Below are 23,811 nucleotides of genomic sequence, written 5' to 3'. Positions count from 1 at the left end.
TGGCTTTCAGAGAGGAAAATATGAAAATCGTCGTATGCATCTTATTGAGAATTTGTTGTATCTTTACTAGAAGGGGGGCGATATTTATGCCACTCCAAAAGCTTTTCTAAAGCTGCAACGCAGCTCCACAATCGGACCACACCTCACACAAATCAAAGTGTAAATCATGAAAACCCCGGAGGCAACACAAGAAACATTGCAACTCCGCTGCAATTATGTTCATCGAGCTAAAAGCGTCGACAAGAACTTCTCCTACTTGGTTACTCAAAATCCAAGCTCGAATAGGAAAAAATTTCAAATATTTTCTGTACATAATCTTTTTTGGTCAAACATTTTTTTTAACAATAATCAGTTGAAATTTTTCTATTATAGATAGTAAACTTTACTACAGAATTATTTGAGGACCATCCATTTTATGAAAAGAGTCTAGCAAAGATCAGACTTAGGCCTAATCTATGGATCCATGCTTCATTTCTAGTTGACCGATACTCTCTCATTGGCTCATTTAGCTGAAAATATTTGGTCACATACAAAAAGAACAAAAAAAAAATCTCCTTGAATCTTTTTAAAGTTGATGTAAAACTAACTATCTGCGAAACTGTAGCAAACGTACTTGGTTTTACAAAAAATGTTATAGTTAGAATCTTATTCATACAAATAAAGGTTTCATTTATGATTTATTTACCTATTTTAATGTATTCAAGTATTGGTGTGAGCATCTCCAAAGGTGAACCCATATTAAGGGTAGACATTTTCAATTAAAATTTATGATTTAACTATAATTTGTGAATCTCTTAGGGTTTTTTTTTATTTTTTTACCTTTTCCAATGGTGACCTCATTAGGGGTTCTTAAAAATAAATGTTTTTTAAAAATAGAATTTATTTGGTTAAAATATAACAATTTAAAATTATATTGCATTACATGAATTAAAAAACATACAAAATATTGCATTACATAAAATTTAAAACTTATTTATTTTAAATATAAATTTTCCCCACAGTTTGCAGCCAATCAGGAACTGCCACGTCACCCTTAACCTAGCTATCTAATTCTTTTTATTTAATTAAAATAACTTTTAAGCTCCCTTTGGAGATAGTCTTGCTGTTAATAGTAACATTATCAGCTCCAATGAGGGAAATTGGAAGGAACAACAACATCAGTTTCTTGTACAAAGAGGTCTTCAGAATTCCGTACAACGGCGTGGACCAAACAAAGCAAGACGCTTGCAACGATGCCAAGAACCAGACCCTGGAGGCAGTTTGCGAACCACAACGCCCAAAGCGAGCCAAGGATCAACCCGAGGGCGATCACGCGGTCGTTAATATGTCGACCGCACAAGAACAATGGATGGTCCCGATAGAAATACAGGAGCAGCCACATGACTGCAGAGGAGGCAACGGTGAGAAGAGAAGTTGGATCAACGATCAAGAAGAGTGTGACCAAAGCTGCTGCTAAAAGAAAGTAGTTAACGGCGAAATGACGGAGGTTGACTTTAACGCGCGAAGTAGCTGTGGAGAAAGTGGTTGGATGGTCGATGGAACCTAATGTTAGGAATTCAGACCACCATGGACGGTAGCTAGAAACAGTAGCTATTATATTATGCATCGACATGGCGATGACATCACCGGCAGAGAGACTTGTCTCCTCGGCCGTAATTGGAAGAGTCTCCACCGGTGCTAACATTGCCTCGCCGGAGAGGACACCAGAGTCAGGACTCCAATTTTGAGTTCTCTAGTCAACCAATTTTTAACCGAAATTTAAAACAAAAAAAAAGTGCTTCCCACGTTGGCAACGTTATGGACTGGGCCAGTCAAATTTAAGGGGCAAGTGGGAACGTTATGGATTGGGCCAGTTTAAATTAAGGGCCCATAAATTTCGGGTCGGATCCTATCCAAAAGTGTGTGTTTGGGTTTGGGCGATTATCTTCTCATTTCTCAGAACTCAGAAGTCAGAACAAAGAGCAGAGAAGCAACAAGACGACTGAGTGGAACTTGATCGTTTCAGGTTCGTTTAGTTTACCATTCTACCCTCTTGAACTCGTCTCCCTCGTCAAGGTAATCGTCGGTTTCAGATGGGATTCGTGGAAACCTAGATTCAGATTTGTTTTAATTGCCGAAAGATATACTACAGTTTGATGGGTTTTAGCGATTTTGGGAATCCGAGGCTCGCGGTGGTGAGATTTGCGTCTTTTAATTTAGGTTTCTCGATTCTGCTTAGTTCCTTCAAGTGGCAGAGATGATGAAGAGAAATCAATTTTGTATTAAACTCAAATATGATGAACTCTGTAATTCATTCCGGCACAGGTGTTGTAGTCCGTAAAGCTTCTCGCTTTCTCTTCACATCGAGGAAATTTTGCAATGGTAGCATCGGTGGTGATGTAACCAATAATGGCATCGAAGAGCCCATGAAGGTCACCTGGGAATCTTCTGAAATGGATTGTGGGTTTGAGAAGGAGGAACATGATGAGAAAATCTCTATTAGGAGAAGGTTTTTGGACAGTGCTAAGCTCGGTGCGTCTCGGGTTCTCGATACGTTACAGCAAGATTGTCCCGGATTCAATACGAAATCAGCTTTAGATGAGTTGGATGTTACAATCTCAGGGCTTTTGGTGAGAGAGGTTCTTGTTGGGATCTTAAGGACTCTGAGCTATGATAATAAGACCAGGTGTGCTAAGCTAGCTTACAAGTTCTTTGTGTGGTGTGGTGCACAAGAGAGTTTCAGGCATACTGCCAATTGTTATCACTTACTTATGAAGATATTTGCAGAGTGTGGTGAGTATAAAGCAATGTGCAGGCTGATTGATGAGATGATCAAAGACGGTTATCCAACAACAGCACGCACGTTTAATCTGTTGATATGTACTTGCGGCGAAGCAGGCCTTGCTAGAGAAGTCGTGGAGCAGTTCATCAAGTCCAAAACTTTCAATTACCGACCTTTCAAACACTCCTATAACGCTATTTTGCATTCTTTGCTAGGTGTGAAACAGTACAAGCTGATTGATTGGGTTTGCGAGCAGATGTTAGAAGACGGGTTTTCACCAGATGTTCTGACTTACAACATTGTAATGTTTGCAAACTTTAGGTTAGGGAAAACAGATCGGCTTTATAGATTGCTTGATGAAATGGTTAAAGACGGGTTTTCTCCTGATTTGTATACATACAACATCCTCCTCCACCATCTGGCAACAGGAAACAAGCCTCTCGCCGCTCTTAACTTACTAAATCATATGAGGGAAGTTGGAGTAGAACCCGGTGTGATCCATTTCACTACTCTCGTAGACGGGCTTAGCCGAGCTGGGAAGTTAGAAGCTTGCCAATACTTTATGGACGAAATGGTGAAAGTTGGATGCACGCCGGATGTTGTTTGCTACACTGTTATGATTACAGGATATATTTCAGGCGGGGAGCTCGAGAAAGCTGAGGAGATGTTCAAAGAGATGACGGAAAAGGGACAGCTCCCAAATGTTTTCACATACAATTCCCTGATCCGGGGGTTTTGTATGGCGGGAAAGTTCAAAGAGGCGTGCTCGTTGCTCAAGGAAATGGAGTCAAGAGGGTGTAACCCTAATTTTGTGGTGTATAGTACACTGGTGAACAATCTTAGAAATGCCGGGAAGCTTTTAGAGGCTCACGAGGTAGTTAAGGACATGGTGGAGAAAGGGCATTATGCTCATTTACTTTCAAAGCTGAAAAAATATAGAAGATCCTAGTTTTTGGTTTTTGTTTCAAAGGCAATTTTGTGATATTGATTAAACAAAACAAAGTGTAGCTGTTCTCAGTTCTGACGTTCATTAGGCTTGCCCAGATATGTTTCAGCACAGAGATTATCTTCCAAAACTATTAAATAAATTTCTAAAGGTTGTTCTGTACTGTAAGTTTCTTTTGTCCCAGTGTTGTATGAGTTAATAACTAAACTGTTTTCTGTAGTTGCAATAACAAAAATATATATAAAAAATAAGAAAAGAACAAAAATTAAAATAAATCGTCGACAGCAGGGTTCGAACCTGCGCGGGCGAAGCCCAACAGATTTCAAGTCTGTCTCCTTAACCACTCGGACATATCGACTTGTGGCGATAATTTGAATAATAAAATGATATTATAATTAGAAAAAATCCAATATAGGCCCATAAATTCTGGCTTGAATCTTCTAGTTGACAGTGAAGGTTCTCTTTACGACTCCTGCCGCGTGTTTCGTTATCGAGACGGTAAAAAGTCTCGGAAATCTGAATCCGATCAAATCTGAACAACACCGGCGACGAATCTCTGAGCCGTAGATTTATATTTCTTCCCGGAGAACGTACCATCGTGAATTGTCATAGCGAGGAGATGATGTGTTGCTAACGGCCCATTGAAATCAGATATGTCATCGGGAGGAGCCGGAGAGTATAACGAAGACAGGCATCTGTTGCGATCCACCGGCGATGAAGACAGCATTGGTAGAGAGGATGGTGATATCGATGTTGAATCTCAGTCTCCGGCTGTCAGAAGTGGAGCGGGAGGAGTTAGGGATCTGTTTAAGCATCTGGATCGGAGATTTTCACTCTCCGGGCGTCGTTTAAGCTTCAAACGGATGGAGAATAACAGAGTCGATAGAGAGCGCCACAACCCGTCTTCTTCTTCCTCCGCGTTTTCGGCTGCAGAAGAAGATGGCGGTGGTATCAGTAATTTACATAACGTGGATGATCGAATTGACGAGTACGGATTTGATGAAGAAGTGCTCGGAGATAGTGCTCCACCTGAGTGGGCTTTGCTTCTCATCGGCTGTCTTATCGGTGTTGCCGCTGGAATTTGTGTCGCTGGCTTCAACAAAGGGGTACGGTCATAGATCAGATCTCGATCTATGTTGATTCGATTGAACACCTTGATCCTGCTAGCTTTAATTTACGTTATACTATTTTGACTGCTGATTCATTAGAGTAGTGCTATTGTCTAGGTTCATGTTATTCATGAGTGGGCATGGGCTGGTACTCCCAACGAAGGTGCTGCATGGCTCCGTCTACAGAGACTAGCTGACACTTGGCACCGGATTCTTCTAATTCCGGTCACTGGGGGTGTTATAGTTGGGATGATGCACGGTTTGCTCGAGATCTTAGACCAAATCAGGCAATCCACTTCTTCTCAGCGACAAGGACTAGATTTTCTTGCTGGTATTTATCCCGTGATAAAGGCCATCCAAGCTGCTGTGACCCTTGGTACAGGATGTTCACTGGGTCCTGAGGGACCTAGCGTCGACATTGGAAAGTCTTGTGCCAATGGTTTTGCTCTCATGATGGAAAACAACAGAGAAAGGAGAATAGCTCTCACTGCAGCTGGTGCGGCTTCTGGGATTGCATCTGGTATAATCTACGCCCTACCTTTTTTAAAACAGCTTATGCACCTTCTGAATTGATATTGATGTAATATGGATTGCCGAGGCATGGAACAGCAACATAGTTTCTTCCTGCACTCAAGTATATTAGCACTAGTTAACATTAGCTTTAACCTGGTGAATTTCGTTAATAAATGTCTATTCTAGGTTCCTTGTATCATTTTGGCTTATTGCAATCTTTATGGCCCCTCATTTTTTCGCTCACTTATCTGGTCCCATAATAGGTATGTATTATATAGCCTACAAATGTGCCAATTGATCTTAGGTTCTACTACTAGAAAAAACATCTTGCTGGGAGTAATTACTGAATACTAGTATATTTATGGCTATTTAAAGTATGATTCATGGGCACTGGTTTTTCTAGCTAAAGATAAGAGCACTAAGAGAGGCTCTTTGTTTCCTTGTTTTCCCCAGGTAGGGACTCAATTCGCTTGTTTGTCGTAAAAAATCTGATTTAATTCTATCTTTATTCGTGTTACAGGTTTCAATGCAGCAGTGGCAGGTTGTTTCTTTGCTATTGAGACCGTTTTAAGACCTCTACGTGCCGAGAACTCGCCTCCATTTACCACTGCAATGATAATATTGGCCTCTGTTATATCTTCGACTGTGTCAAATGCACTGCTTGGAACTCAATCAGCTTTCACAGTTCCCTCATACGACCTGAAGTCCGCTGCAGGTATGTTTTTTCATTGTTAATCCGTATTGCAAACCTTCCAGTTAGTATTATGGTATTATTTTTGTGTAAGATTCTGATTTAGTGTCCTGATGATTATGGTATAATGTGATATATCATAAAGAATCGTGGTAATTATAAAATAATGAAGGTCAATATTTATTTGCTTCATCGAGTATTTGTGTATAGATTTACATATCTGTTTTCAATTGTCTCCAGAGCTCCCTCTGTACCTGATATTAGGCATGCTTTGCGGTGCTGTCAGCGTTGTTTTTTCTCGTCTCGTCACCTGGTTTACCAAGTCATTCGACTTCATCAAAGAAAAATTTGGTCTTCCTGCTATTGTGTGCCCTGCACTAGGTGGTTTAGGAGCTGGAATTATTGCTCTCAAGTACCCTGGAATTTTGTATTGGGGGTTTACAAATGTTGAGGAAATCCTGCATACTGGAAAGAGTGCTTCAGCTCCTGGAATTTGGTTATTAGCTCAGTTAGCCGCAGCCAAAGTTGTGGCTACAGCTCTTTGCAAAGGCTCTGGGCTTGTAGGTGGTCTATATGCACCAAGTTTGATGATTGGTGCTGCTGTTGGTGCTGTGTTTGGGGGTTCGGCTGCTGAGATTATTAACAGAGCTATTCCTGGTAATGCTGCTGTTGCTCAACCACAAGCTTACGCTCTGGTATTGTATTTCCTTTGTCGCAGGCCTTGCTTCAGTGCAGTTTTTTAAAATAAATTTTGTTACTCTTCAATTTGGATGTCATGAAATCTCAGTTGTTAAGATGCTGTCGTTTTATGTGATGCAGGTTGGAATGGCAGCTACACTAGCTTCCATGTGTTCTGTTCCGTTAACATCAGTGTTACTGCTGTTCGAGCTAACAAAAGATTATAGAATTTTGCTTCCCCTCATGGTAAATATTATCTTTCCCGCTTAGTTTCAATGGTGCATGTCGTGTAAATTTGCTTAAGAAGGGCGGGATTCATAAAGATAGTTCTGATTTTTCTCGTTTAACTAATCAAGCAGTAAAACCGTGGCAAAACTATGAAATGTACCACTTAAGATGTCGCTGTAACAGGATGTTATTAACTAGAGGTCCAGAGCTTGTTTGTATGTAGACAAGAATATTCTTTTTTCACTTAACATGCTGCATTCTGGTTCATATTTTGATCAAGTTGTTCTTGATCTGATCTCTCTGTCGATTTCTACTAACAGGGAGCAGTTGGTTTAGCTATATGGGTTCCCTCTGTCGCAAACCAAGGCAAAGAGAGTGAGTCATCTGAAGGTCGCAACACTGGAAGAGGATACTCTTCTGTTTCACCTTTAGAGCGTAAAACGGAAGGTGTATGGAGACACACGGATAATGTTGACTCCCTTGAGCTCACCGTCATAGAGAGCCCTGACCATAAATCCTTTTTGGATGAGGAAACTATTCTGGAGGATTTAAAGGTTTTGCGGGTTATGTCAAAGAACTACGTGAAGGTTTCTCCAGGAATGACTTTAAGGGAAGCAAGAAATATCCTTAAAGACAGCCACCAAAACTGCCTTATGGTGGTCGATGAAGATGATTTTCTAGCCGGGATCCTAACACACGGCGACATCAGAAGATACTTGTCCAACAACGTCTCAACAATCTTAGATGTAAGAAGTGAAACAAAACAAACCCCCTCAGTCTCGTACTACTCATAACTCTGCTCTTTAAATTACAGTGGACTTGAAAATAAGTCTATGTCTCTTGGCAGGAGAATACATGCCAGGTTTCTTCAGTGTGTACTAAGAATATAATCTACCGAGGCCAAGAACGCGGTCTGCTAACTTGTTATCCAGACGCGACGGTTGGAGTAGCCAAAGAGTTGATGGAGGCAAGAGGAGTGAAGCAATTACCTGTCGTAAAACGAGGTGAAGTAATTCACAAAGGGAAAAGAAGGAAACTGCTTGGCCTTCTTCACTATGACTCTATTTGGACTTTTCTCAGGTAACAGAAAAAAGAAAAAAAAATCTGTTTTTACTCAAAGTTAACCAAAGCCAAAGTTGTTAACCTTTGGTTGGTTGTTTTTTCACGCAGAGATGAAATGAGTCGGAGGAGATCGATCAACGACCGGAGAAAAGACAAAGAGGTTGGTGCAAATGGGCATTGATTGGGTTTGTGCCCATTTTGGTATAGCTTTTTCTTTTCTTAATTTTTGAGGTCCAATTGATTATTATTATAACGAGGAAAACATGATCGTAAAAATAATATTAATAGTAACACACCTCTTTCTTAGTTTTGAAAATCATTCGTCTCACACCAAAGTAAAACACACTACTCATATCATATGGATTAATCCATCAGAAGATATCAAATCAGTAAATCTCTAAAATTCTGGTTACTACTATCGCAATTATTCACGTTACATTAATTTAAATTTACTTATCATTTGCATGAATGTGATGTACAACTGTTAGATTATAAGTTGGGATTTAAAATGTTGCTAATCTTGATGAGTAAATCATAAACAGAAGAACAAGATCCACAAAGATAGCGTAATGACTGATAATGGACCCTATGATTTTGCACTGAAAAGAGCTTTTCTTTTTTTGGCAGTTACATTGTTAAGAAAACAAAAAAAAAAAAGATAAAAGGAGAAAAATTTGTAAACAGTTGTGACTAAATTGATTGGAATGTGATTGGATTTTGTTGGTCATGTATTGGTTTAAGTGGGTGCGACGAAATTTTTTTAAAAAATTGCTAAGCTTTTTCTTCATGATTAGGTCGGTCCTTAATGTCAAACAAAATGTATAAACATAATCATTTTTCCATATGTGATCTAATTAAAAACAGCTATAACAAAACTAGCTAGAAGAAAAAAAAAACAATTTTAATATTCAAATGTTTGATCTCCCGATTAATATGTAAACTTTGTATTTTGAAGAGATCATGTAACTAAATAGATGAACTACATACTGTATTTGTCAATTTCCTTTACCTGATGTTAATAATGATATGTTGGAGACCATTCAAATGTCTTTTTCCGCCTTTTTTTTATATTTCTTCTTTCACAAGTCATCATATACTAATTAAAAAGAAAAATACATAAATATATACACATACAAAAAAGGTGATTGTAATTTAGACAAATAAGACGAATAATAATAATATTGGATTGATTAGGATAAGCGTCATCATTAGAAAAATAGTCGTTTTCATGGAGTCATCATCCACCTTTCATTACACACACACACATAACTAATTACACAGTATTTTCATCTGTTTCTTATAAATTGATGTTTTGAAAAGAAAAATCAAAAAACCTAAAATGGTATTTTACTTTTTCACATATTATCATGTTATCGAATGATTTATATTTTCTCTTCTACCAACAAATAATTATAAATTAATAAAAACTTAATATTTTTCTTAATAAGTCTCACATTTTTTACTTGATATAAAAATAATCAGGAGAGTGCAATTTTTTCTTCTTTCAAAAAACACTATACACTTAAATATCGTAGTCATTGAATAATTGAATAATCACACACTAATAGGTACATAAATATAGAAAATGAGTGGGCACGTTGGGAGAAAAGAATCTTTTAGAGTAGAAAGAAAAAAGAGGTCACAAAATAAAATATGCGCTCGTGCGGATGAGAGAGAGAGAGAGAGAGAAGAATACTGACAAATATATTGGTACACGGCCCAACTCTACGGCCCACGCGCGACGAAACATGTTTCCGGCTTTTAATAAAAGAACCCCTTCTTATTTTATTTCTCTTATTATCTACCCTTTTATTATTAATTTCATTTCCTAGGTCCCCTTTTGTCTTTTTCCTCACTCAATCTTGTCATTTACATTGGGATATCACACAAGCTATATCATTTTCATATCACACTCTAGTATTTTCTTTCTCTCTCTGTTTTCTATGTGTATAAACTATGTTCTTTAACATTTCAAGAAGTTTGGTTGTTTGTTTTATTCTGTAATCTATACTCTATAGTTTATTTTACCTATAAATATCATGGAGTATTGTATTTTCTTATGTATGTATTTTAAAATTTGTATTCATCAAATTATAGACTTTTTTGGCATTTAGAATAAAAATTTGGGCAAGTGTTTTATTTTCATTTATAACATAGACCTTGAATTAGGTCTGGCAAACACTTATTAAACTTGTTCTATCTAGTTGAGTACTCAAATATCTAATGTAGATACATGGGGTTAGGTAAAGACATTGGATAAAAGGCTAAAGTGGCAAAAAGTGAACCGGCAACTACATAAACAAATGCAAAAATCAGGGACACAAAACTAATAAACATAAAAGAAACTAGGACCAAAGGACAATTTAGAAAAACATTTGAAGCATTCTTTAAATAAGCTAGTGCTTTGTGCCGTGTAGGGTTAGAAAGTTGCACAAATGCGTAGAAACATACACATACGAGAGAACTAAGGAGAAAAGGTAGAGCTTTATCGTTATTATCGTCAAAACTTAAATCATATTTTTATAGTATTAGGTTAGGACTTAGGAGGAGGGGTTACTATTTTTACATGGGAACGAGAGAGACCTACATAAGGCTATACCTATACGTGCCGTTTAATTCATCTTAAACCCCCCAAAAAAAGTTAGATAAAGGCAGAGATAATTGTTTATTTCGAACGTTAATGAATCGAATCCAAGTGTTTGGAAAGTCCAATTTGAGATTTATCACCAACGGGCAAAAGAGAACTGTTGGTTGTACCATATTTACAGATAACTAATAAGAGTGATTTATCCCTAAGTATCTCACATTTTTGTCTGGTATAAACTAATTTAGTTTGATTTGATGACAACTCATTCTTAGTAGAATATGTGTACACTGAGAGGGTCTCACTTTTGAGTGAGTGAACATATATATATATATATATATATATATATATATATATATATATATATTTTGTAAATTAGAATTAATACAAGATTGATAATTAGAAATATATTATAAAGAGGAAATTAATCTTTAGTATCATGATTATGTTTTCTCTTCTTTTCTGTAGGATTTCTATTTAATATATATGTCTTCATTTATCTACTTTTCCTTTTTTCTTGCCTTTTTTAATTATTTTTTTGGTTCTCTATTGCTTTTGCAAATTACCCCACCAAAGAGAAAATTATAAAAATAAATAAAAGAAATAGCAATTCGCTTTACAAATTGGACCTTTGATATTTTTTTCTTTCCAAACAGAGAGACTATTAAGAAACCATAATTAACGCCTCAATTACGCAAAGATTAAAGGAAGATCTTTTTTCTTTTCTTCCGGGGAAAAAACCACCTTTGTTTTTTTTTTTTTTGTCTTCCCTCATAAATCATAATATCTTTTTTTTTCTGGGTGATGTTCGTGCACTTCTCTCTGTGTACTGCTACGGAATCTTAAACCATCTGGTTTTGGAAAGACAAGAAAAAATCTGAAGTTTGTTCTTTTTTTTTTTTATATATAATTCCGACCAGTTCTGCAACATCGTACTTGAGCAGAAACCGTATCTAAAAGTACGATCTATGCTGTCTTCTTCATCAGCGGAACTCTGTCTCTGTCTTCTTCAGTCAAACTTGGTCATCTTCTTCTTGAACAAGGTTCCATATTTAGCTAGACTTTTTCATTGAAAAAGATTGTTTCTTTTTGTTACTATTCTCAAAGCTTATTCTTTTTTTTTTGCAGAGGAGCTGAGCACAGTGGAGATTTAATCGAACACTTGGTGTGCCAATGAAGCAAAAATGGCTGTTTGTGTTGATCCTCTGTTTCTTTACGGCGTTGGGCATTCATGGAAAAAGACTAATCAACTCCGACTTCGACGAAACTGCTCTTCTAATGGCTTTCAAGCAATTCTCTGTGAAATCTGATCCCAATAACGTTCTTGGTAACTGGATATACGAGTCGGGTCGTGGTTCATGTTCTTGGCGAGGCGTTTCCTGCTCTGACGACGGTCGAATCGTCGGACTAGATCTCCGAAACGGTGGAGTCACCGGAACACTAAACCTAGCTAACCTCACGGCGTTGCCTAATCTCCAGAATCTTTACCTACAAGGAAACTATTTCTCCTCTTCCTCTGGAGGAGATTCGTCGTCTGGTTCTTATTGTTATCTTCAAGTTCTGGATTTGTCTTCGAACTTGATCTCAGACTACTCATTGGTGGATTACGTTTTCTCAAAATGTTCGAATCTGGTTTCTGTGAATTTCTCAAACAACAAGCTCGTCGGGAAATTAGGTTTTGCTCCGTCGTCGTTGAAGAGCTTGACGACTGTTGATTTCTCTTACAATATCTTATCGGAGAAGATCCCGGAGAGTTTTATCTCAGAGTTCCCGGCGTCGTTGAAGTATCTTGATCTCACTCATAACAATTTCTCCGGCGATTTCTCCGATTTAAGTTTCGGGATGTGTGGGAATCTCAGCTTCTTCAGTCTATCACAGAACAATATCTCCGGCGTTAAATTCCCGATTTCTCTACCGAACTGCAGATTCCTCGAGACGTTGAACATCTCTCGGAACAATCTCGCCGGAAAAATCCCCGGCGGAGAATATTGGGGAAGTTTCCAGAATCTAAAACAGCTATCTCTAGCTCACAACCGTTTCTCCGGCGAAATCCCACCGGAGCTTTCTCTACTCTGCAAAACATTAGAGACTCTTGATCTCTCTGGAAACGCTCTCTCCGGCGAGCTCCCTTCACAGTTCACCGCCTGCGTCTGGTTACAGAACCTTAATATCGGAAACAACTACCTCTCCGGCGATTTCTTAAGCACCGTCGTGAGTAAAATCACCAGAATCACTTATCTATACGTTGCTTTCAACAACATCTCAGGCTCTGTTCCGATTTCACTCACCAACTGTACAAACCTTCGTGTTCTTGATTTAAGCTCAAATGGTTTCACCGGAAATGTACCGTCTGGTTTATGCTCTCAGCAAAGCTCGCCGGTTCTTGAAAAGCTTCTCATAGCCAACAATTACCTCTCAGGAACAGTTCCTGTGGAGCTTGGTAAATGTAAGAGCTTGAAGACAATTGATCTCAGCTTCAATGAGCTTACTGGTCCGATTCCAAAAGATGTATGGATGTTGCCGAATCTGTCGGATCTGGTTATGTGGGCGAACAATCTCACTGGAAGTATCCCAGAAGGTGTTTGTGTTAAAGGAGGGAAATTGGAAACTATCATCCTCAACAACAATCTCTTAACCGGTTCTATCCCTCAGTCGATCTCAAGATGCACCAACATGATCTGGATCTCTCTTTCAAGTAACCGTCTGACCGGGAAAATCCCTACTGGAATCGGTAATCTTTCCAAGTTAGCAATCCTGCAGCTGGGGAACAATTCTTTGTCCGGAAACGTTCCACGCCAGCTCGGGAACTGCAAGAGCTTGATTTGGCTCGATCTGAACAGCAACAATCTAACCGGGGACCTCCCTGGTGAGCTAGCTAGCCAAGCGGGGTTAGTAATGCCCGGGAGTGTTTCAGGTAAACAGTTTGCGTTTGTGAGGAACGAAGGCGGAACAGACTGCAGAGGTGCAGGGGGACTAGTAGAATTTGAAGGCATTCGCGCAGAACGATTAGAGCGGTTTCCAATGGTTCATTCGTGTCCTGCGACACGGATATACTCAGGCATGACAATGTACACATTCTCTGCAAATGGAAGCATGATCTACTTCGACATCTCGTACAATGCGGTTTCGGGTTTAATACCTCCTGGTTATGGTAACATGGGCTATCTCCAGGTCTTGAATCTGGGACATAATCGGATAACTGGAAACATCCCTGACAGTCTTGGAGGACTGAAAGCCATTGGTGTTCTCGATCTATCTCACAACGATCTTCAAGGCTACTTACCCGGATCGCTGGGATCGCTTTCTTTCCTCAGTGATCTCGATGTCTCTAACAACAACCTCACTGGTCCAATCCCATTTGGAGGTCAGCTTACAACATTCCCTGTCTCAAGATACGCAAACAACTCTGGCCTATGTGGTGTCCCTTTGCGCCCGTGCGGTTCAGCTCCTAGGCGGCCCATTACCTCCAGTGTCCATGCCAAGAAGCAAACTCTTGCAACCGCTGTGATTGCTGGAATCGCATTTTCTTTCATGTGCCTTGTGATGCTATTTATGGCGCTTTACAGGGTGAGGAAAGTTCAGAAGAAGGAACTGAAGAGGGAGAAATACATTGAGAGCCTTCCAACTTCGGGAAGTTGCAGCTGGAAGCTCTCTAGCGTTCCTGAACCGCTTAGCATCAATGTTGCTACGTTCGAAAAACCCTTGAGAAAACTCACGTTCGCGCATCTTCTTGAAGCTACAAACGGGTTTAGCGCAGAGACTATGGTCGGATCTGGTGGGTTTGGAGAAGTCTACAAGGCTCAACTCAGAGACGGATCTGTTGTAGCAATCAAGAAGTTGATTCGGATCACAGGACAAGGCGATAGAGAGTTCATGGCTGAGATGGAAACAATTGGAAAAATCAAGCACAGAAACCTTGTTCCGCTTTTGGGATATTGCAAAGTTGGTGAAGAGAGGCTTCTTGTTTATGAATACATGAAATGGGGAAGCTTAGAAACCGTTCTTCACGAGAAATCATCGAAGAAAGGTGGAATATTTCTAAACTGGACAGCAAGGAAGAAGATTGCGATTGGAGCTGCAAGAGGGCTAGCGTTTCTGCACCATAGCTGCATTCCTCACATAATCCACAGAGACATGAAATCGAGCAATGTTCTTCTAGATGAAGATTTTGAAGCACGTGTCTCGGATTTTGGAATGGCGAGGCTGGTCAGCGCTCTAGACACGCATCTGAGCGTGAGCACGCTCGCGGGTACACCAGGATACGTTCCACCAGAATATTACCAGAGTTTCCGGTGTACAGCTAAAGGGGATGTTTACAGCTACGGAGTTATACTTCTTGAGCTTCTCTCTGGTAAGAAACCCATTGATCCAGGGGAGTTTGGAGAAGACAATAACCTGGTCGGGTGGGCAAAACAGCTATATAGAGAGAAAAGTGGAACTGAGATTCTTGACCCGGAGCTTGTAACCGAAAAATCAGGTGATGCTGAGCTATTTCATTACTTGAAGATTGCGTCTCAATGCTTGGATGATCGACCGTTTAAGCGGCCAACAATGATTCAAGTGATGGCAATGTTCAAAGAGCTTAAGGCTGACACAGAAGAAGACGAAAGTCTCGATGAGTTTTCGCTCAAGGAAACTCCGTTGGTAGAAGAGTCCCGAGATAAGGAGCCTTAAAAGAGAACTGAGAATGCTTAATTTGTTACTTGTTCCAAATTTTGGATGTCCAGTCCAGTGTATATAACCGAGGAAGCTTGAGAAAGACGGTATGAATCATTGGGAAGATGAAGTAGACACTGAAGAGTTATTGTAGCTGTTGATTTGGCTTGGAGGGTTTTGTCTTTGGTTAACTTGTCAAACACGGTCAGATAAATTCCCTCGTTGTATACTGTTGTAAGTTTTTATTTTCAGAATATTTTGTTAGAGTTAGCTCATTTATAAGAATTTTCTTCATATCTTATTTCGTTTTTCGTGTCACACTAGTTGATAAATAATACCAAAAAATGAGTCTCAGCTTTTACATTTATCTTGTTATAGTCAGTCATGCAGGCATCGTGGTCGATTTAAGTCATCAAATCTGGACTTCCATAGTTGTATATCTCGTACCCAGTTGTAAATCCCAAAGTTCAAAACTTTCACCATTGATTGAGCATCTTTTGCATCTCTTGGCCATCTCCTTCAAACGTTACTTTTCTATAATCCATTATCCCAGCTTTGTTGCATTGCATTGGTTGAATTATAAACCTTGACATTCACTTTCAAGAACTGATTGGACTTTGTGACCTTTTTTATAAACTAAAAAATGATAATACTAAACGGGCTGTTATAGGCCGAGATTATAAGCCCGTTATTGAGGAAGCCTCATGCATAAAAATAAGTTGGTTTCAAGGATACCTAAATCGATATATTCCTAAATTGATATATTCCTAAATTGATATATTCCTAAATCCTTACTTATCTACTGGATGGGAAATGCATGGTAGGACTATATATAGAAAAATATATTTCTTTTAATATGCATGCAATTACCATATTCCTTAGTCAACGCTTGGGGTTTTCTTTATGTTACTTCCATATTTGTTGTATTACCCTCTAAAGATTCAAGTGTTTAGAAACCGAATCTATTTGTTTTGGTTTACAATATAATGCCATACTAAATTCATGTAAAGATCTTATTATCCTATACAATTTTAGTATTTCTTTTAATATTCTACATAAAAATTGACCAGAGTAATAGAGTTTGGATGGATTTAAATCACTATTCTTATAATATAAGTAAATGATAATTATTTTGCACAACAAAAAAGTAAATGATAATTAATTTTTTGACTAAAAACATCAATCTTCATAATTTAGATTTTTGTTCATTCTAATTTACTAAATATAAAATCACGGTAATATTCAGTCCAGTTTAGATTCATTATTATATTACCAACATTACATAAATAATGTTCGGTATACTATAAATAAAATCACATTAATATTTAATCTAGTTTACATCCATTATTAACAACATTACATTAATGATGTTATGGATGCAAACATATGTTTATGTTAATTTTCAAAAAATACAAGATCACGGTGATATTCAGTCGACTTTAACTCCGTTATATAAAATAACATTCATTGAATTTGTTGTAATTCAAATACATCGATAATTTTTAGGAAACTTAAAAATCGATAAGTAATAATAAAATGGTTATTTTAATAGGATTTAAATTGGCCATCTACATTAGAAATTAGTGTTTTACAATTAAATCTAGTATTCTATTCTATTATACATATATATATATATATATATATATGTATATAGCATATGATAATCTCATCATGCATCTCTACAAAAAAAAACAAAAAAAAAAAGGAGGAGAAAGAAGAAAATTAAAAACACATTAGGGATTATTGACACTTGGATGACGAAAGTTTGACCATTTAAAAGTGTTACCATAATAAAAAGGCAACGAAATTTAGAATATAAGAACACCATCATCATCATCATATGCAACACCCCATTGTGTATTCTTCTTCTTCTTCTTCGTTTCCGGCTAGCTAGCTTCCTCCCTCTCAAGAACCAAAAAAAAAAAAAAAGGGTTTCTCCTTTTTACATCTAAGATTAATTTCATTAATTTACAAATCATTTTCTAATTCTAAATCTCACAAAGTTTTCACTAATATTGTGTTTCTTGACATCTTAGGGATTTCTCCTTTTTATATCTATCATTATTTCATCAATTTACAAACTATTATTGATTCTGAATCTCACAAAATTTTCACTCTCACCAATATTGGGTTTCTTGACATCTTTTAGGGATTTCTTCAAAAATGAGTGATTTTGATGGAAACTTCAACGAATCGACGTCGTGTTGGGCACCACCTTTCAGCCCTAGCCCAAGAGCGATATTGGCGATGATTGATCAAGCCGAAGACGATGGTCTGGATCTAATCTCTGAGATGTTCCCTCATACCAACTTACCAAGAGACCATAGTGCTCAGTCCTCTGAACAAAGATCTGGTCTCGGCCAGAGATTAGCTGCAAGAGTAGGGTTCAGTCCTCCACCACTCGACACAGAAAACATAAGTCCTTCGGCTGCATCTTTAAGGAGCTCGACGACTGTTCCTCCTCCTGTCTCTGCAATCCCTCCGGGATTTATCCCATCAACGCTATTGCAATCTCCCAATATGGTCACTGATTCTTCACAGGTACGTAGCAATGTCTTTCGTGTTTAATCATATGGTTATAAATGAATTTATTTATCAAAAATATATAAGTTAAACGAATCTGTCATTGAACCAAATATTTCGACGTATGTTATTTCAATTCTTTTACGTGTAGCATAGACTAAAAAATGGTTTTATATACATCTATTGGTAAACACGAAATCTATTATTTCCTTTTGTTTACGTTTTGAAAATTTCCATACCCCATTTGCGTTTACTCCAACTTACGAATGAATGTTTGGTTCATGAATCTGGTTGTCTCGGACAGATTTGTTTTGTTATGATTGACTGTATTTTTCTCGGATGGATTTTGATACCAGCTATATATATATTTAATTACATTTCATATAATTCATTTTAATTTTCGTTTATATATATATATATATATATATATATATATATATACATAATATACATAAAATTATTGTTAAAACCATCGAGATCTTGGTCTCATTCTTAAGCCGAAACTGTAATATTCTTTTGTAACCTTCTTATTTCCAGATGATCCCAGCTCCGTCTTCAGACACCAATTACGGACCTCAAGGTATGGTGGAAACTTCCGGCGAAGGCAATGCACCAACGTTGATATTCAACAACGATCACCCTTATCAGCCAGTGAATGCTGATCTGCCTCTTCTTGATGGTAACGGAGTTGCTTGTGTCACAAGTTTGCTTCCATTTCTCTATAATTTCTCTATCTTTTAATTTTATCATAATTTTTCTTACAGAATGTGAGGCAGTCTTTGATGATGTTCCAACGGAAGAGTCCGTTTATCTCCCAACTTATGAAACTGATCATGTTGAGCCAATTGGGGATTCCTTAGTCCCTAATTCCTTTGAACATGAATTCGTTGGAGATGCCAATGTCAACTTCATCTCCAATGAGGGCACTGAGAGCGTGAAGGACAGCGAGAGCGATGATGAGTTGGACTTCGACTTTGAATTCGAAGATGAAGATGAAGCTGAAGCTGAAGCTGAAGATAATGATGAAGATAAAGCTGAAGATGAAGATGAAGATAATGATGAAGATGGAAATGAAGATGAAGATGAAGATGATGAGGAAGATGAAAATGATGAGGAAGAGGCTGATCACGACGACGAAGCTGACTTTGATGATGCTGAACCTTCATCTCCAAAGAGAAGGTCCAAACAAAAGCTAACGATCATAATTATCAACAATAATACTTAAAACAACATATATATATCTTTTATAAGCTAAACTATATATATCTTGCAGGAAGTTTGAGGCATCATCAAACATGATCGGAGCAACGAGAACAAACAAGGCACAAAGGGTCATACTTCAGATGGAAAGCGATGAAGATAATCCTGAAGATGGCTTTCGCTGGAGAAAATACGGACAGAAAGTTGTCAAAGGAAATCCTAATCCGAGGTTGTTATTTCCCCCCACCCACCCATCTTCTTTATTTCTCTCTACTAGTCACTTTGGTTTTGATGTTCTGTCCGTAGCTGCTTTAATATATATATATATGCTTCTTAATTAATACGTTTTTTTGTGTGTGTGGGTATATATGTTATGAATCGCAGGAGTTACTTCAAATGCACAAACAACGACTGCAACGTGAAGAAACATGTGGAGAGAGGAGCAGACAATTTTAAGATACTTGTGACATCCTACGATGGGATACACAACCATCCTCCCCCACCTGCACGCTGTAGAATCAATTCCGGTCCAAGGAATCGGTCCGGTACAACAACAACGACTCAAAATCAGAGCTATCGAACCGACCGGTTAGGTAGGTTTCCTGCTCCTTCGTCTGTGATCACACCTATGGAGATGATGCCTTTATCTTCCTTTACTCCACCACTTGATATGTCTAAGGTTTACATGACCGGACTTAATAAGCTGCCGAATTTTTCAGTTTTCCAGAATCCCGGTTACATGTACCGGAATGATGAACCGATGATGAATGTTGTACCGAATGGTTCTGGGATTTACGGTGGGATCAGGCATCGCCTATTTGCTGAGTTTGGTGTTAACTTGATGTAATAATTCGTTTTTTTCCTTTGTTCTTTCTTTCTTTTTCTTGTTCCTTATCTCCAGTGAAAACCAAAAACAAACAAAAAAAAAAATTTGTATTCAGTATTCATCATCATCAGCTTAATAATAAATTACTTTTTACTTTTTTTTACTGATTCATTATACTTTCTAACAGTTTTAGATACGTTTAATGTAGAAAAATGGACCTAATCTTTTAATCAAACCATGATTAGAATCCAAACCGAAACTCGAATTGAACCGGTTTATACCAGGTTGTCTAGTTTGATGTAAACCGATCGTAACTGACCCGGACAAGTCGGGTAAAAAGGATATGAGTGATCCTTGCGTCCAAACAATACCTTTCGTCTTTTTTGATTCGTGTCAACGGCTCAGAAGATTGAAGAGAAGAATTGGCGAGATTCTGGAAAATTGAAATTGAAAAGAGGAAGAGAGAGAACTCCTCCATTCACAATCAAACCATGGAGGAAGTGACGAGATCTGTGTTAGCGGAGGAGATACTGAAGCGTTTAGATCTGGAGAATCTCTGTTCCGTCGCCTGTGTTTCCACCACCCTCCGCTCCGCCGTTGTCTCCGGCGTTCTCCCTTCTCTTACGTCTCTCGATCTCTCTGTGAGTTTCAGATTCTCTGAGATTTTGGAGATTTTCTCTGGAAAGAGAGTAATTTTATCGAATTCTGTTTAGGTTTTCTCTCCGGACGAGGAGACTCTGAATCACGTGCTGCGTGGTTGCATCGGACTTAGTAGCTTAACTCTGAATTGTCTCCGTCTTGACGCTAATTCTGTTCGTGGGGTTCTCGGCCCACATCTCCGGGAACTTCACTTGCTCAGGTGTTCTCTTCTATCCTCCACCGTCCTCACTTCCATCGGTACCCTCTGCCCAAATCTCCGGTACTATTTCTTCTTCCCATGAACTTTTTAATAGATACCTCAATGAATTCTCGTGCTTTTGGCCCATGTTTGTTTCTGGAAAAGGGAGAAGATTTACGAAAAGTCTCATTTTTTCTGAATTTATCACTTCATTGATAGAATTGAATTAAATTGAGTCCTCTGTCACTCCCCTTGAAGGCAAGCCTTTACATATCTGGGGTTAGCTATGACTTTTGTCAATCACTCTTTCTTGATTAGAAGCATTGAGTTTAGAGCTCTAGAGTTGAAGTTGTGATTGTGACTTTGTGAGTACTTAAGAGTTTTTTTTGGTTCAATTATTTATTACAGGGTTCTTACCCTGGAAATGTCAGACCTGGATTCTCCCGCTGTTTTCCAGTCTAATTTGACGCAGATGCTTAACGGGTGTCCTTATCTGGAGGTAATTTGTTAAAAGCTTGCTGAGGCATTGGTCAGAAGAAGCGAGAAAGTGTGAAATTGAATTTGGGTTTTATATTCTTGTGATGCTTGCAGTCTCTGCAACTTAATATCCGAGGTATCCTAGTAGATGCCACAGCTTTCCAGTCTGTTAGATTCTCCTTGCCAGAAACTCTCAAAGCTCTCAGGTTACAGCCACTGCTTGAGTCCGAAGCAATTCTTCTCATGAACAGATTCAAAGTCACTGGAACTTGTTTATCTCAGGCTGATTATAGTGCCTTGCTTTCTCTTTCACCTTCTTTTACTTTGCAAAGCCTGTCTCTTGTGCTGGACTTGATATCTGACAGGCTAATCATAGCTATCACAGGTTCTCTTCCTCAACTTGTCCAACTGGACCTTGAAGACCGTCCTGAAAAAGAGCCATTTCCCGACAGTGACCTGACTTACACTGGGCTTCAAGCTCTGGGTTATTGTCAGCAACTCACAAGCCTCTCTCTGGTTCGAACTTGTTACAACCGCAAGATATCATTCAAGAGAATAAACGATATGGGTATATTTCTTCTCTCCGAGGCTTGCAAGGGTTTAGAGTCAGTGAGACTCGGTGGGTTCCAAAAAGTTAGCGACGCTGGTTTTGCATCGCTCCTGCACTCATGTCGGAACTTGAAAAAGTTTGAAGTACGAGGTGCCTTCCTCTTGTCTGATTTGGCATTCCATGATGTCACAGGGTCTTCTTGTTTTCTTCAAGAGGTCAGACTCTCGACTTGTCCTCTCATAACCAGCGAAGCTGTGAAGAAACTGGGGTTGTGTGGCAATCTTGAGGTGCTCGACTTGGGCAGCTGCAAAAGTATATCAGATTCTTGCCTCAACTCTGTTTCAGTCCTTAGAAGGTTAACTTCTCTGAATCTCGCAGGAGCTGATGTAACCGATAGTGGCATGCTTGCACTTGGTAAGTCAGATGTTCCTATCACGCAACTGTCTCTCCGCGGCTGTAAGAGAGTCAGTGATAGGGGAATATCCCATCTGTTGATCAATGAAGGAACAATCAGCAAAACATTATCAACACTTGATCTTGGTCACATGCCAGGAATGTCAGACAGAGCCATCCACACAATCACGCGTTATTGCAAGGCTTTAACAGAGCTAAGTATCAGGAGTTGCTTTTACGTAACAGATTCTTCGATAGAGTCGCTGGCTACAAGGGAAAGACAAGTAGAGGGAGGAAGCAAACAGTTGAGGAAGCTCAATATCCATAACTGTGTGAGCTTAACGACTGGAGCACTGAGATGGCTGAGCAAGCCGTCTTTTGCGGGTCTGCATTGGCTCGGTTTGGGACAAACACGAATTGCTGGTCGAAAAGAGACGGTCACAGCTACGATTTGTGGGCAGAGGCCGTGGCTCACATTGTGCTTCGATGGGTGTGAGCTTGGATGCTACGATGGTTGGGAATTCCACACGCCACAGCGCCACTGAAGAACTCATCTTCTCACTAGTTCATAATGTATTATATAAAGTCGTTCAGAATCCATAATTCATTAAATTAGTTTGTGTAATTTATTTCAACTTTTCAACATTTGATGTAATTTATAAACTAGTTGCAGGAATTGTATCATCTTTAATATTATATACTCGTAATCTCGAAGATAAGACTTCTTATTAATTTTGTTTATAATATTATATATATTCTCTTTCTGTTTTGTAAGGTTATGAAGGATATCACTGATCACTGAAAACATCATTGACACAGCAGCTTGCAATAATAATACTTGGCAGAAAGTAACAAAACCATTGTGATTCATAAATAGTTTTAACCAAAACATTTAACTAGTAAAAGAAAGAAAGATGATTAAAGTGGCTATACAGTAATATATAAGCCTGAGCAGATGGCAGCAAGGCAGCAAACACTTGAAATCTGGAGCCAAGCCAAGCCAACTACTCAAGATTTGACTTGTGATTGGTTAAGCAGTCAAAATTGATTACTTAGATCACTATGAAAGAAAAACAAAGATACCATTATTTGCTATTCTTATTTGATTAAAATTAAGATGTTGGATTCACATGTTAACGACAAATGTTACCTAAATCAACCTCACGTGTCGGTTTCACGAACCGAACACCCGAAAACCAGAGTGTTGTCTCTTCTCCTTTTATACAATTCTTGTGGAGTTCCTCTTATTAAAACATTATTTTTTCCTATTAGGTCATATCGTCCTTCAAAATATTTAGTCTTATTCCAGTCATTAGTCATATCTCTTAATTCTTATACCGAGTATCTTATACTTACCAATATATTAAAGGTCGCATATCTCAACTTCTTTGTATCAAGTAATGGTCAGAAGGTTGTAGCATAGATATTCAACGTAATTAATTAATATGGAGAACTAACCAGAATATTTGCGCAAAAGCAAAATTATTTGGCCTTAGTCAATATATATATTGATCAAAAAACTTTGGAAAGAATATAGAGCAAGCAAAAGTTAAAAAAAAAAAAAAAAAAAGTCAAAAGAAAAATAAAAATAGATTGAGATTGATGGATGGAAGTAAATAGAGAGAGTGGGTGTGTCGAAGAGCATGAGGGCTTGCTTCTGTCAGTAAGCATATGAAATATTTATATTTCACCTAAAACCCTAAATCCATTTTCTCTTCTTTTTTTTTTTTTTTTTTTAATATAATTTTTCTCACGAGGTATTTTTCCACAAGGCCA

The 23,811-nt window shown here is 38.3% G+C and overlaps 6 protein-coding genes and 1 non-coding gene across 8 annotated transcripts; 5 read left to right on the top strand and 2 right to left on the bottom strand.

Annotated features, from left to right (window-relative positions):
- Positions 1–1,120: 1,120 nt before the first annotated feature.
- Positions 1,121–1,684, bottom strand: LOC111828748 (PRA1 family protein G1). Its single transcript, XM_023777453.1, has one exon. It carries the CDS (start codon positions 1,682–1,684, stop codon positions 1,121–1,123), a length of 564 nt encoding a protein of 187 aa, XP_023633221.1.
- A 256-nt stretch (positions 1,685–1,940) lies between these two features.
- LOC17897223 (pentatricopeptide repeat-containing protein At1g55630) lies at positions 1,941–3,869 on the top strand. Its single transcript, XM_023789653.1, has one exon. It carries the CDS (start codon positions 2,274–2,276, stop codon positions 3,708–3,710), a length of 1,437 nt encoding a protein of 478 aa, XP_023645421.1. The 5' UTR covers positions 1,941–2,273; the 3' UTR covers positions 3,711–3,869.
- A 114-nt stretch (positions 3,870–3,983) lies between these two features.
- TRNAS-UGA lies at positions 3,984–4,065 on the bottom strand. Its single transcript has one exon. It is a non-coding gene; the product is annotated as a tRNA-Ser (tRNA).
- A 97-nt stretch (positions 4,066–4,162) lies between these two features.
- Positions 4,163–8,291, top strand: LOC17896844 (chloride channel protein CLC-f). Of its 2 annotated transcripts, none has more exons than XM_006306753.2 (8): positions 4,163–4,813; positions 4,934–5,336; positions 5,850–6,044; positions 6,261–6,715; positions 6,840–6,944; positions 7,247–7,672; positions 7,774–8,006; positions 8,097–8,291. In XM_006306753.2, exons 1-8 carry the CDS (start codon positions 4,361–4,363, stop codon positions 8,167–8,169), a joined length of 2,343 nt encoding a protein of 780 aa, XP_006306815.1. In that variant the 5' UTR covers positions 4,163–4,360; the 3' UTR covers positions 8,170–8,291. The 2 variants fall into 2 exon arrangements, with proteins under 2 accessions (XP_006306815.1, XP_023645780.1); XM_023790012.1 differs by having other exon boundaries at positions 4,721–4,813; positions 4,921–5,336.
- A 3,064-nt stretch (positions 8,292–11,355) lies between these two features.
- On the top strand, positions 11,356–15,595 carry LOC17898001 (serine/threonine-protein kinase BRI1-like 1). The gene is made up of 2 exons (XM_006306556.2): positions 11,356–11,615; positions 11,701–15,595. The coding sequence occupies exon 2, from the start codon at positions 11,746–11,748 to the stop codon at positions 15,244–15,246; it is 3,501 nt and encodes a 1,166-aa protein (XP_006306618.1). The 5' UTR covers positions 11,356–11,615; positions 11,701–11,745; the 3' UTR covers positions 15,247–15,595.
- Positions 15,596–17,391: 1,796 nt separating this feature from the next.
- On the top strand, positions 17,392–19,864 carry LOC17896819 (probable WRKY transcription factor 10). The gene is made up of 7 exons (XM_023790175.1): positions 17,392–17,769; positions 18,289–18,430; positions 18,528–18,748; positions 18,830–18,930; positions 19,025–19,180; positions 19,336–19,544; positions 19,671–19,864. Exons 1-7 carry the CDS (start codon positions 17,392–17,394, stop codon positions 19,796–19,798), a joined length of 1,335 nt encoding a protein of 444 aa, XP_023645943.1. The 3' UTR covers positions 19,799–19,864.
- Positions 19,865–20,161: 297 nt separating this feature from the next.
- LOC17897500 (F-box protein At-B) lies at positions 20,162–22,769 on the top strand. The gene is made up of 4 exons (XM_006306968.2): positions 20,162–20,418; positions 20,491–20,696; positions 21,024–21,114; positions 21,207–22,769. Exons 1-4 carry the CDS (start codon positions 20,269–20,271, stop codon positions 22,578–22,580), a joined length of 1,821 nt encoding a protein of 606 aa, XP_006307030.1. The 5' UTR covers positions 20,162–20,268; the 3' UTR covers positions 22,581–22,769.
- The last annotated feature ends 1,042 nt before the right edge of the window (positions 22,770–23,811 follow it).

The sequence above is a fragment of the Capsella rubella genome, unplaced genomic scaffold (genome assembly GCF_000375325.1).
Source record: "Capsella rubella cultivar Monte Gargano unplaced genomic scaffold, Caprub1_0 scaffold_1, whole genome shotgun sequence".
In the NCBI taxonomy this organism is placed as follows: domain Eukaryota; kingdom Viridiplantae; phylum Streptophyta; class Magnoliopsida; order Brassicales; family Brassicaceae; genus Capsella; species Capsella rubella.
Note: the sequence above shows the minus strand (reverse complement) of the source record. Positions and strands in the feature narration are given on the sequence as shown.